Source organism: Lepidochelys kempii, chromosome 1 (genome assembly GCF_965140265.1).
Source record: "Lepidochelys kempii isolate rLepKem1 chromosome 1, rLepKem1.hap2, whole genome shotgun sequence".
In the NCBI taxonomy this organism is placed as follows: Eukaryota; Metazoa; Chordata; order Testudines; family Cheloniidae; genus Lepidochelys; species Lepidochelys kempii.
In genome coordinates this window covers 101,441,071-101,455,335 of record NC_133256.1, presented here as the reverse complement: position 1 = coordinate 101,455,335, position 14,265 = coordinate 101,441,071, and the positions used below count along the sequence as shown (strand labels likewise).

Sequence of the window (14,265 nt, the reverse complement as noted above, 5' to 3'; positions counted from 1 at the left end):
AAACCAAAAAAGCAGAGTTAAAATATCATAATATGAATACAAAATGGAAGTAAAAAATAAATTACCTGAATCCTCTCCTTAAGAGCTTTTGGATAGAAATCATAGCCATTTTTTATGCCAATGTGATACTTGCCTGAAGGATTTACCCAATTTGTTGGAATCTAGAAAGCAGATAAAATTCAGAAATAGAAACGTTTCTTGCTCTCGACAGGCACTGCACACTAAATGTTAAAGTGTTCTATATAAAACAAATACATGGCTAAGCAGATTTGTAACGGTTTCAGTTTGTAAAGGTCATTGGTTCAAGTCCAGACTTGGAGAACAGTAAATACTAACTTCTGTGGGATGAGGTAACTGTCTCAATCCAGTTCCTAGCGAAATGACATTACAACACCCGGCACTATATAGTCGGGAGTATCAAAGGGCCAGATATGATAAAGGTATGGAGAATGAGTTGATCTCTCTATCTCTAAGAAACACTGCCTAAGCATTTTTTTTTTTTTTTGGTTTTTAAATAAAACAGGTCTGCTTACCATGGCAAGTGGTAGTAAACAGCACAAGGAAAAAATTCAACTTAATCTTCTGTTGCTGTTTGACTCTTAAAGGTGAACCAAGCTCACTGGCCCTATAGCTAGAAGATCATGAGGGCAGAGGCCAACAGCCTCACACAGTAGGGGAAAGCTAATGGGACAAGGATTCCATGTACAATCACGAAAAGACAAAGCACAGGAAGCTCCAAGGGGTTGACAGAATCAGATAGTTTCAACCCCTCCTACTAACTGCCCCTCTACAAGGCTATCAATGTGGCAACAATAGCAACAGTCCCAGACATGTAAGATCATCGTTAAGATTTACCATCTCAACCAGCTGCCTTCCACAAAACCATTTTCAGACCTCCCAGATGCTGTTAACATTGAGGCAATGGGATGGCTGTAAACAGATTCCCCCTCCATTCCACCCCCGCCCCTCCAAGACTCCTCAGTCACCTGCTGGGGCAGATCATATTCTGTCTTAATTATATCAATTTTTAATATGATGGTTCTTCCTGCATTTTACACAGTTTTACCCCAAAGAACTTACAATCTAAATAGATAAACCAGAAAGGATGGGGGAAGGGATATAACATACAAGAAGAGTATACAATGTCACAATCTGTAGGATTTCACTAGAAGGGGATAATTTATGCAGACAGAAAAGGAAGAGGAGAGGTGCCATTAAATTTGACACCAGAAAAAAAAAACAAAACCGACAGCAACAATACAGAAATGCTTACCTTCAGAGTTCTTCCTGAAAGACCTATAATTTCTCCATCTTTGGGTTCTACTATGGTAGACGTGTTTACATCACCACTACCTGTTGTATCAATTATATCAATTATTTTAGGTTTCCCATCAGTTGTAGTCTGAAAACATAAGAAAATGATTATTTGAGATAAATATGTGGCTGTCAGAGCTGCATTTTTAAAACAAACACTCAAAAAACTATACAAACCAGGAACTTATAAATTTATATAATAATTAAAAAAAAAATCTACCCCAGCATCGAGGAGCCCCTGCCATTTCATTACCCACCTCCCCACCCAAAACAGTTTTATATTATTTTTAACGTTATTATAATGGCATGGGAATGCCACTATAGTTAAGGTTGCATCATGACATCTGTTTAAAGATGGACTAAGTCCTCTAAAATCAACAGGTTTAGGGGAAGTTTACACTACAAAATTAAGTTGACCTAAATTACTTTGATGTACAGCCACTGCAGTAATTAAATTGCTTTTGCGCGTCCCCACTATGTTCCTTGTATTGGCGGTGCGTGCCATCACTACTAGCACTTGCATCGATGCAAAGAGCAGTGCACCATGGGTAGCTATCCTCCTGTCCAACTTGCCACCATCTGGCACAGGGTGTTATGGGAAGGGCTTCCACCGCCTCATCTGGGTAAACGAGTCACGCAGGGGTGACTGGGAACATGATTTCAATGTCTCGTGATGTAGTTTTCTCCGTCCCATAATTTTATCTGCATCCCATAACGTTTTGTGCCTCTTTTCAAAAGCCCTGCAAACCATGCGTCTTCCGTCTGTGTGAGAGGCATGGATACTGTACAGCTCTCCCTTACTGCAATGAGCATTGCGAGCACACGATGCCTGATCCTGCAGTATTTGCAGAGCCCCAAGAGGAGGCAAGGGGAACATGAAGATTCCTTGGAAGCTAGATTGCTGAGAGACATAGAAAGAAACAATTCAAAGTTGTTGGTGGCATTCATGGAGCAGCTGCAGACCGCACAGTGCTGATTCTGAGCCCAAAAAATAAGCATTGATTGGTGGGATCGCATCATTATGCAGGTATGGGATGACAAGCAGGGGTTGCAGAACTTTTGGATGCACAAAGCCATATTCCTGGATGCGTGCGTGGAGCTCGCCACAGCCATTAAGCACAGCAACACCAAAATAAGATCTGCACAGACAGTGGAGAAACGAGCGGCAATCGCTATGTGGAAGCTTGTAATACCAGATTGCTATTAATCAGTTGAAAATTAGTTTGGAGTTGGGAAATCCACCGTGGGGTTGCTGTAATGCAAACGTGCAGGCCATTAAATCACATCCTGCTACTGTGACTCTCAGCAATGTGCAGGACATAGTGGATGGTTCTGCAACAATGGAGGTCCTGAACTGAAGCGGGGTGATGTATGCCATTTCTCTCTCTATTTTGGCCATCGGACCACCATGCCACAGAGTGCATCAACAGAAAGGGCTACTTTTCTATGGTATTGCAAGTGCTGATGAATCACCAGGGACATTTTGCCAACATCAACGGGGGTTGGTCAAGGAACATGCATGACGCATGCATCTTTAAGAACATAGGCCTGTTCAGAAAGCTGCAAGCAGCGACTCTCTTTCCAGAGCAGACGATTGCCATTGGGGATATTGAAATGTCAACAGTGATCCTGAGAGACCCAGTCTGCCCCTTACTCCCGGGACTCATGAATCCGTACACCAGCCACCTCGACATCAGCAAGAAGTGTTTCAGCTACAAGTTCAACAGGTGCAGAATGACAACTGAACATGCCTTTGGCCATTTGAAAGGACACTGGCGCTGCTTATTCATGAGATTAGTCCTCAGTTAAAAAAAAATCCCAATGATTACAGCTGCCGGCTGTGTGCTTTATAATATCTGTGAAACAAAGGGGGGGGGCAGTTTTCCACCTCAGTGGAGGCAGAATGGCTTTCTGCTGATTTTGAGCAGCCACATACGAGGACATAAGAGCTCAATGGGAGCTATTTGGCTCCGGGAAGCTTTGAAAGACCATTTTAATAGCGAGTCACGGTAACGAGTGTTGCTGTAGTGTGCTCTGCTTGGCATTGTTTTTTTGCATCCTAGTATGAAGCTGTGTGTATTAACAGAACATTGCAAATGCACCAATTGCTATTATCTGTGAATGATGTCAGCCCCAGCCAGCGTATATTGAGAATAAAGATGAATTAAGTGTCCATAAATAGGCTTTTATTCCAAACCCATGTTAACACATATTTATAACTGAATGAAACTTTATAAATATGGGGAAAGAACCTTTGAAGGGGAAAGAACAGTCATTTCCATTTCTCAACACATACACCAACCGTGTCTCTCAGGTCAGCGTATGTGTGGCTGCCTGTTCTCTCCCCCTGGGTGGAGTGGTAGGGGGTAGTGCAGCAGCCCTGGATGCCAAGAGGAATGGGGGGGGGTCCCGTACGGAGGTCCCAGAATGCAGTTCTCTATGGGCTGCAGACAGAGACAAGCATGAGTCTGCTGAACATGAAGATCAACAGGAGTCTCCAGCATGTCTGCCACTTGAGAAACGTTAGCATCTCCTGCAGCACGTCCCGGCAAGAATGACATTTTAATGTAGATGCTTATAGAGTTAGGTCGACATAAGCTCTCCTTTTCCTGTGCTTTTCTTCTCTCCACTTTATCTTTGTCCATTCTGTCCACCAGGGTGATTCTCCAAGACTAGTGCTTGGTATCTGAAGTACCAGAGGCTTGCCAGATCTCTTGGAACAGGTCATCCGACATCCTCTTCCTTACCCTCCTTAAATGGCTGAGCCGCTCCACTGGTGTGGACAGAGAGACCCTCAAGGCCACATTTCCATCTGCAAAAGATATAATAGTACCTATGTGCATTGTGAGTGTATTCACAAAGTAAATGGAAACTTGGTATACTGAACTCACTCCCCTTAATCCACACAAGTTGCAAGCGCTACATTCTCACTTCTTGAGATTCATAGAGCACGGCAGCAGAGTCACCCAAGGTGAATAGGGCCTAGGGGAGAGTTGGGACAATAAGAAGGGGATAGCTCAAGGGCATGAGTATACGAATACAGGACAACTGAATTGAATGCAGGCACCGTTTTCCAGAGGTGGTGATGATTTTTCACTGATATTTCACTCCTGAAAGGGAATAGCTCCTGCAGGTGTCCAGCTGCACACTGGTCCGTATGCTTCTAGCCTTTGTGCTGCAATGGTACTTGCTGAAGTAATTGCTGAGTGGCATGGGAAAGTGTCCTACTGCGGCAGAAGTAGTAAGGCTCCCTCCCCAGAAACTTTTGGCAGAGGATTGCAAACTACCTTCAGGAAAGTCTCCTTGATAGCTCTATGAAGGATTCATGGGACATCCTGGTGCATCTCTGTTCTGCAGTGCCCCCCCGCCTAACTGTATAGGGGAATGAGAAGTAGATAGCAACTCTACCTCTACTGGTTGAGTCACTACCTCTTCTAGCATAAGTAAAAAGAGTAAATGAACAGATGTGTCCTTGCAATATCAACGAAAACTCCATATTTACCAGAGATTCCTTCTCCATGCATTAGGCTCACCCATGCTGGACTGTAGGGACTGGCTCGACTGTCCAGAAATCAAAAACAGGTCCTGACTTGCTGTGCCACTGGATCCCCTAGTCACCTGTTCCCCATATTTCTCCTTCTCTTTGTCACTGTTGATAGTGGAGGCCTGTGACTGCCGCTCTCCCAAAGCATCCACAGGACTTTTGGGGGTAGTGGTGGGGTCTCTGGCGAGGAGGGCATGCAGCTCTTTGTAAAAACAGCTGCAGCTCTGAACTAGAGCAACTGTTAGCCCCCCTTGCCTTCTGATACGCCTGCTGCAGGTCCTTGGCTTTCACGCAGCACTCTCTCAGGGATCTTCTCTTCCATGCCCCAAGCGATCTGCTTGTAGATATCAACATTTATACAGCTCAATCGGAGCTGTCCCCGCACACCCTCTTCTCTTCACAGACCTCGGAGATCCATGACCTCTTCCATACTCCAGGAAGGAGCTCGTCTTCAGCATGTAGCTGGCACAATCAGCTGGGCAGTCAATAGGTGAGCTCTCCATGCCAAGCACACAGGAAATGGAATTGAAAAATTCACAGGATTTAGAGGAGAGGGGAGTATACCTGTGTACCTGGTCACTGGGCAGCAGAGCTCAAAACGGTGACCAGAGCAGTCAAGGTGAGGCATTGCAAGACACCTCTTAGAGCCTATGAAAGACAACGTAAGTAATGCAGTGTCTACACTGACACTGCGTCGACCTAACTCTGCCTCTTGCGGAGGGGGAGTTAAGTTGGCATAGCAGGCAAGTTACACCGACAGGAGTGACATTTTAATGTAGATGCTTATAGAGTTAGGTCGACATAAGCTGCCTTGCATCAACCTAACTCTGTAGTGTACACTAGGCCTTCATCAGATTTCTTTGAAATTTAGTCTGCCCTAGGAAGGTGCAGGATAGCTCCAGTGACCCAAATTTTGAGTAATTTGAACCAGGGGTTCCAGAGATATAAGCCCCCAAAAAACAGCAATTAAAAAAAACAAAAACATTTCTAGGTGGGGTTGAAGATGTGGTTAAAATAGTCTCAGCATCTGTCAAGTTTTATTCAAAGTAGTGCATGGCACCCACTAAATCTTAGTGGGGCCCAAATGGAGAACAGTATGTAGGAAAATGTACTGTTTTATAGTGTGGGTATGCCAATATAGAAAAAATGGCTACAGAGTTTCTATTCCTGCCATTTTATATGCTTTAAAGCTCAAATCTTATAAGTGCTCTAAAAACCTAAATGGTTACTCGGATAGTTTTGAAATTTGGTGAGTCTCATTGGGCACAAGGTGACATTAGTGGTCCAAATGGGTCATTTGACTGAGAGGTTCCAGAACTATATTTCCCATCATCCCCACCAAAGACAGTTTTCTTCTGCTGCCTAGTATTGTTAAGCTGAGCAGTACTAATGACTGGATCAATTACAGACCTCTCCATTCCATCAACATAACTAAGGATAAGTTAATCACAAGTGCCACCTATGGCAAACGGACTTCTGAACGGAGTGAATGGAAGTTGCTGCAATTTGAGAGTCATGGGTAACAATTTCATTTTTGGGAGAATGCAATCAAAGTATTGGGGTCGAGGGTGGAATTAGACATGTAAACACTTCCTGGGAGAGGAGCGGTGACAGGGGAAGAGGGGTTTGGGATTGCAGTGAGGGGAGGGTTATGGGAAGGGTGGATGGAAGTATGGCACTTCAACAGCTCTGCCAGTGCACTCGACCCAGGAATCCAACAGTTGCTGAAATGTACAAGCTCTTCACCTCCTTTTACAACCCATCCACCCACAAAATCCCATCTAACTCTATTAAAGGACAAAAAGGAAAAAAAAGCTTGTACATTTCAGCAGCTGTGGGATTGGCAGTGTAAAGGCATGTTAACATAGCATACTGGGGCACTGCTGAAAGAGGACAGAGTTAAGATTGCATAGGCAAGCTAAACTCTGCATTTCCTGGTTTTTAGAAGTTTGAGATTTGCTCAGTTCAGTTCTGCAAGGGGCCAGCATATCACCATATAACCTTAACTCTGCATTAATACAGGTTATTGACATTGACTAACTATGGATTTATGCTGAAATGACAGCAACATGTGTTTATTTTGTCAGCCTTATACAAAACAATTACCCGATTTCTGGAAAAGGACTTATGGTGCAAAAGCCTTAAAAAAAAAAAATTAGTTACACTAGTAATGCTCAGAGTCCCAAATTCAGTGCAGAATCACATATACTTATTTCCCAATTACTCAAACACCACCACTTGCATTTTCTAAGGAGGAAATATCAGTCTGTCCCTCATTAACAACCCCCTCCACACCACTTACAAAAAAATGACAAACTCACAGCTCCCCCAAATCATACAGAAGAGTGAAACAGACTAGGATATGTTATTTTCATACTACTGCTCCTGCCAAGTCCTACAGTAGCATAGGCATGATCCTTGAGAACATATACAGAGAAAGGACAGGAAGGAGAAAGAGGGAGCAGAAACAAAGCAGTGAGGAAGTGGGTTATACTGGTTGCTTAGTGACAGCACACAGTTCAATACCAAGCTTGGTTTTTTCCACTGGTTCCAGAAGAAATTGGGAGTACCACCATTCTGTCTTCTGTTATCTTAAACCAAGTTATTTTGAACAAAGACTCTTTCATAAAGCACTAACACCTGTATTGTTATACAAATACTATGGAAGGAGTGTATTTTTTTCAGGTGGGTGGGAAGACTGACTGGTTGGGAAGAGCGTATCTTAACTTACTTAGAATTCATCTCAAGCTAAATGAAGAAACAGTATTATTGGGTTTAGAAGGTCACCACATTCAGCCCTCCTCAATAAGGAGAGTTCTTGCATTGCCTGCTGTTAAGGAAAACATAAGGAAAGTTGTTCCCTAAAAGTTTAAAGGCAAGAATATAATATCTATGCCCACAATCCTGCAATGTGAAGCTCGTGATGGATACCCTTTCACTTCAATAGCACTCCGAATGGGCACAGGGTTCCCCACTATGAATCCAGTTGAAGTATCTGAGTCTGGGTACTTAAATTAATTCACAATCCCTTTGTAGCTGCCAAACAAACATGAAGTTGGCCATGCATTTATCATGCCTCAAAAGAGTAAGATTCAATATTTATGCCGCTTGCATAGAAATGCATATTTCAGAGTGACTCTGGTTAATGAAAATCCATGAAGAGAATAGGCAGGATATTGACTCTTGTCTGACAGATAAGCAGGACTGTTTTGAAGAGGTGTAATGAGGAATTGCTCCAAATACTGAAGCTAATAGCAATGACATTGACTCTGTACATAGGAATTCATGGGGGAGGGATAGCTCAGTGGTTTGAGCATTGGCCTGCTAAACCCAGGGTTGTGAGCTCAATCCTTGAGGGGGCCATTTATGGGATCTGGGGCAAAAATTGGGGATTGGTCCTGCTTTGAGCAGGGGGTTGGACTAGATGACCTCCTGAGGTTCCTTCCAGCCCTGATATTGTATGTATGTTCAATTGCTGAAGTGTGGAAGATTATAAAAATGTTTACTGAACTGCAATTACGTAATAGCAAAAATGTGTTCCAAAAGAGTTATGAGTAGGCTTTAGCAGCACCATTTTCTAGCATTTGTGAATGATCCCTATAGGTACAAGTTCCCACCTACAACAGAAGAACCAACAGTTACTCTTGAATAGGTAGAAGAGTTTTATGCTGGAAACAGATTTCCACCTATAGCAAATCAACTGGAAACCAAGTCAAGTTTTCCAATGAATACTAAAAACGTAAAGATTATTCACTGATGAAATCGTTAAAGAACGTTCTGGAAAAAAACAAGGATAAGAATATTGTTATGCAAAACAAAGCACACCGGATCTTTTATAGGAGTGAATGCAAACACGCCGTATTTATTGAAAATACAACAGTTAGCTTATGCTTTTCAGTCATACACATCATGCGCACAGTCCTGCCAGTTAATGTTTTTATAGTTACCAGTCTGTTGTAGCTTGAGTCAATCTAACAGCCACTTAGACTGAACACGAGTGAGGAGCTGGGTTCTGTCGGTCGCGATCCAATGTGAGGTTTTGCAGGACTGAACCCAGAGTTCCATGGCAAAACACCCCATCTTTATAGTTGTAAATTCCCTTTTGAATCATTAGTCCTTAAGTGGTGTTAATCTTGGAGTTTTCTGCTGTTATCATTTGATGGTAATTGTCCGGCTTCCCATCGTTATCTCCTATTTGTTGTCTCGCCTTCGGGTGTGCCTGCCTCACCTCTGAGGTCCTCAATGCTGCTAACATGTTTAGCATCGGATACAATGGATGTTTTCTGATTGTCTCCTGGTGTTTCCAAGTTCCTCACTTTTTCTTGACCATCTGGACATTTGTGATGGCTTTCACACCTTATCTTTTCCTGATGCATGCATTCCTCATTCACACAAACAATCTCTCACAGAGAAGACAGCAGTATTTTATATTCAGCAGAATACATTGTAAATTAAACTTCACTAAATCTTGTGGTCAAAACAGTTTACATTGTGGCTCAGGCCTTTAACATTCCTTTAACCTAATTAACATAAAAAGAAAAGCATAAGCTTTTGTGAGCTACAGCTCACTTCATCCGATGAAGTGAGCTGTAGTTCACGAAAGCTTGAGCTCAAATAAATTGGTTAGTCTCTAAGGTGCCACAAGTACTCCTTTTCTTTTTGCGAATACAGACTAACACGGCTGCTACTCTGAAACCTAATTAACATAGACACAATACAAGATCCTGTCTTTTACTCACTAAACCTTAAAACAAAGAGATGTATATTTAATTAGAATGCCTAATTTGTAATACATACAGGAAACTATAGTAGACATTATAACTTATCCTAAAACAAAAGGGTGCCCATAATCAGTCATAAGGTTTGTTCTGGTCTGTCCCTGCCTTAACGTCAGTACAGACCCTAGCAGTCTGTCAGATGCATTCCTACCAATGTCCCAGAGGGTCATTCTTAAAATGAAATCAAGACATACATTAGTACCTCTATTCTTATAGTACAATTATAAAATCCTCCTCCTACAATATAAGCCATGCTTATTCCCTCCAGAACAGGGAGTTATGCTGCAACAGATAGCCAGTACAAGAATTTGAGTAGCAATGGTCTTGTGGCACTTGGGGAAAGCTTCACCTGCCAGGAGGAATGTGTAACCCACACTTACAGTGTGACTCTTTGACCTCTAGTTGAGAAATGACAGTATTTATGAGAAAGTAGAATTTTTACACTAATAGATCTGGGTCTTTCAGCTCAGGCAGCAAAGGCTCAGAGTTTCAAATCCAGAGGCCCTGAGTTCAAGCCCCACTGCCCATGACCCAGCTAGGGGATTCATGCTACTTTCATGCTCAAATAATGTCTCAAGTATTAACTACCTATGCATTCTTCTGCTGGAATCAACTGAGCATTTTCTTTGAATGCACTAGGAAAAAGAAAAGTTAGAAACTACAAGGCAACAGCTGGGGCTTCAGAACTAGCTTTTAAATGAAGGATTTTAATTCTGAAAGCAATTTCAGTGAGTCTGAATTATAAGACTCAGTGGTAACTGGCTTTTTTTAAAATGGATTGCAATTATATTTTAAATACTGCATTATAAAATTTATATTGAGGTGATAATGTTTGGGAATTCATGTATGTAAAACAAAGTTTCCCAAATTTGGTCTATGTTATTTTAATGAAGTTATAAATAACTTTTCAGCATAAGAGAAATAATTTTGCTGCATGATGACAAAGATTTCTACGCCATTTTGGATTTGTAAGAGAAAACAAAAATACAATTTTATTATTTAATATTTTGTTCTTTGCCTACAGCAGTTAGGTTATTTTATTTGAATTTTATCAATCAGCAGTGGCATTGAAGAGTTTATAAAAACATTTATAGTGTTGTTCATTTTATATTTTAATCTAAAATTGCAACAGCTCAAATCTTCAAGTTAAGTTGAGGCTTGATAAAACTGTTTTAAATCTATTATTTTTAACTCGACCAATATAACTGGTTTAAATGAGTCTATGAATGGGGGTGGTGGTGTTATGTAGGTAGTTATAGGTTTAAAAAAAAAACACACACAACCTGGACTGGCTAGGTTCTTGTCAATCCATCAGGCATTTTGTTACAGTAAGTCAATACAAACTGATTGCTCTTACCAAACATAATTACTTTGGAAAAACCAGTATATTTATGTTGTGACAATTAAACCCTGGGTTATTTTACAGCACCTGAAAGTGTTCAGGTCACTTTACAAAACAAATTATAAGCTCTTTGGAGCAGAGACTGTCTTTTTTTTGTCGAACTTGAAACATAACAAGACAAGTAAAGGTAACAAACAATACGTAGAGAATGGGGTGGGGAACAAGTTTATGGAGTTACCCAATTTAAGCATCTGTACATCTTGAGGTCTCACTCAATTAAATGTTTTGTTTTTTATTATTGAGCACATGAAAAATCATGACAGAAGTGTGTACTAATGAGGAATTTGAATGAGGATAGTGACTTGGTGGATATCAGTGGAACAGGTAATATATTCCATACATAGGGGTGGAATGGGGGGGGGAACCCCAACATTGTCATGGGAGTATCAGACTAACAGGGCAGCAAAACTAGCATCAGCAGCAGGAGTGGAAGGCATCATGATGAGACAAGGTCAGGGTGGTAGGCAGTGCTATATAGCACCCTCAAGGAAAAGACAAGAAGTTTGCACTCAGTGCAGTGAAGAAGGGGAGCCAATGGAGAATTAAAGGTGGAAGAGAGGAGAATATTGTCAGATCAAGTAGTGAAAAAATTAGTGGTCTCATTTTGGGTGGATAGGAGTGGAAGGAAAGAGGAGAATGTGGGTATCAGAGGGCTCGTCTTTATTCAGACAGCTGTGCAGATTTGAGCTAGCTGGCATGATGCTGCCCACCATCCCTCACAGGCGTCTTTAATGACTTGATGCCAAATCTCGGACTCTCTGCTCAACCTTGACTTCTCACTGCTTTTAACACTTATCTTGTCATCACTGGGCTTTCTAGCGCTCCACCCGCTCTGGTCATTCTTTCAGTGTCTTGTTGTGGGGTCCTCTTCTCTGCCCACCTTTCCATGGAGTTTCCAAAGTCTTGCATCTTTAGCCCCCTCCTCTTCCTACTTTATACCTCTTCAGTGATCATATCTGTTCACATGGCTTCAGCTACCATGTTTACGTGGATAACTCAAATCTTTCTTTCCAATCCTGACCCAGCTCTCAGTCCAATCCTACATCTCAGCCTGTCTCCATGGCATCTTCTTGACAGCACACCATCAAATTAACACATGGGCAAAACGATCTCATCCTTTCTCCTAAACCCTTTGTCATCACCAAAAGCACCAATCTCCATGTTATGAGATTTGCCTGGGCTACTCCAACCTCCTCCTACCTAAAGCCACAGAGAGGCTCATGTTTTGAATGAACTGAGGCTAAGGGCATCTTCCTTGACCATCATTCTCGCCATTTAATCCCTCTGAATTCCACCACTATGGAGGTGGGATAGGGGAGGCAAAATTCAGGCTCCTCGTTCTCACCTTCAAGGCCCTTCAGAGCTCTTCATCTCCTTATTTCGGGTCACGTCTCTTTCCATGTTATCCACGTTTGCCGCGCAAGTTCAAGAACATCCCTTCCCCCAGCTCTGGGGCCAGTGAGGCGCCGGTAGCCTGCAGCTGCTTCTCACCCCGACCCCTCCAGCCTACACGAGCCGCCAAGCCCGGAGTCCAGCAAGTCCCTGCGCCGCCTCGCTGCCCCAACCTCCTCCGCCCGGCGCCGTCCCCGGCCCGCCCCGGGCTCCTCCGCCCCGCTCCTTTACAACGCCCCGCCCGGGAACCGCTCAGCCCGACCCTCCCTCCCCCGCGGAGAGGCGACCGGGACAAGGCCCAGGAGCTCCCCGCGCGGGCGGTGACCCAGCGCCGCGGCCCCGCCGGGTACCTGCATGCCGGGCGCGCCGGGATCCACGCCGGTGTCCAGCACGGCCAGCAGCACCCCGCGCCCGTCGTACTCCGGGTAGCGGCCGAGGAAGGAGGCGGCGCCCGTCTCTTTCTTGGGCAAGAGCCCGTGGAAGGGGAACGGCTCGTCCGCGGCGGCCGCCATGACGGCAGCAGGGGACAGAGCGCCGCCTGGGACCCACCAAGCGACTGGCGGACAGCGGCTGAGGGGCGGGAAGGCGCACGCGTCCACCCAGCCAATCGCCGGCCCGCATGCCCGCGCCTTCTAGAGCGCCACGGCGCATGGGCTATACCAGCCAATAGGACGGCGAGACGCAATTACGCGCGCGCCGGAGCTGGGGTGTGTGTGTTGGGGGGGGTGAATGCGTCTAACTAGCCAATAAGGCAACAGGACACGCGGCTTGACGCGCCGGAACTCGAGTTCCGGTTGGTTCCGTAAGCCGAATCGGCCAGGCTTAAAGAAACAGGCACCTATTTCCTTCTCTCTCCCGCCCCGCTGGTCATTATCCCAGCCTTTCCTGATGTGCGGCCCCTTTAACGGCCCTCCAGGGAGAAGACTCCACGGGCCTGGTTCCGGGCCCCTCAGGCTGCGCTGCCAGCCTTACAGGCGGGCCCCTGCTCAGGCCGGGGCGGCCACGGCGAGCCCGTTGCAGTCGCAGAGCTGGGGAGGGGAGGGGAGGGGAGGGGAGGGCCCGAGAAGCGCAGGGGCTGGGCTGGGCTGGGCAAGGACGCGCCCGCTGCAGCCGGCACAGTCCTGACAGAAGAGCGGCCGCTGGAGCCAGCGCCCGGCACGCCTCCCGAAAGGGTGCGTGCAGAACACAGCTGGTGCCGGGCCCCTTGCCGTGTGCCCAGCGGCCGCGGGCCTCGGTGCCGCCCTCCATGCACAGCACACAACCCCTGCACGCAGGTAGTTAAGTCCAAAGCAACAAAGTGGCGGATGAAATTCAGTGTTGATAAATGCAAAAGTAAGCCACGCTGGAAAACACAGTCCCAAGAATATAAACATAACCGTGGGGGTCTATAGTCGCTGTGACCGCTCAAGGAAGAGCTCTTGGGGTAATTGTGGATAGTCCTCTGAAAACATCTGCACAGTGTGCAGTGGCAGCAAAAACCCGAGCAGCTTGTTAGGAACTGTTAAGAAAGGGATAGATAATAAGAGAAAATAGCATAATGCCACGGTGTAAATCCACGGTACGCCCAGACCTTGAAAACTGCATGCATCTCAAAAATATATATATTAGGATTCGAAAAGGTACAGAGGAGGGCAACAAATATGATTAAGCGTCTGGAACAGCTTCCACATGAGGAGAGATTAAAAAGACTAGAATTTTTCACCTTGGAAAAGAGATGACTAAGGGGGGATATGATAGAGATCTATAAAATCCCGAATGGTGTGCAGAAAGTGAATAAGGAAGTGTTATTTACTCCTTCACATAACACAAGAACAAGGGGGCACCAGTGATGAGCT

At 44.6% G+C, this 14,265-nt stretch overlaps 1 protein-coding gene across 2 annotated transcripts in view; it reads right to left on the bottom strand.

Annotated features, from left to right (window-relative positions):
- TPP2 (tripeptidyl peptidase 2) overlaps window positions 1-13,030 on the bottom strand; it is a 75,684-nt gene extending 62,654 nt beyond the window's left edge. For both annotated transcript variants that reach the window (XM_073348954.1, XM_073348965.1), the window contains exons 1-3: window positions 12,781-13,030; window positions 1,274-1,402; window positions 66-161 (exon numbers count right to left, since the gene is read on the bottom strand). In XM_073348954.1, coding sequence (XP_073205055.1) covers window positions 66-161; window positions 1,274-1,402; window positions 12,781-12,942 — 387 coding nt within the window. In that variant the 5' untranslated portion in view covers window positions 12,943-13,030. The remainder of the gene's footprint in view (window positions 1-65; window positions 162-1,273; window positions 1,403-12,780) is intronic.
- Window positions 13,031-14,265: the final 1,235 nt, after the last annotated feature.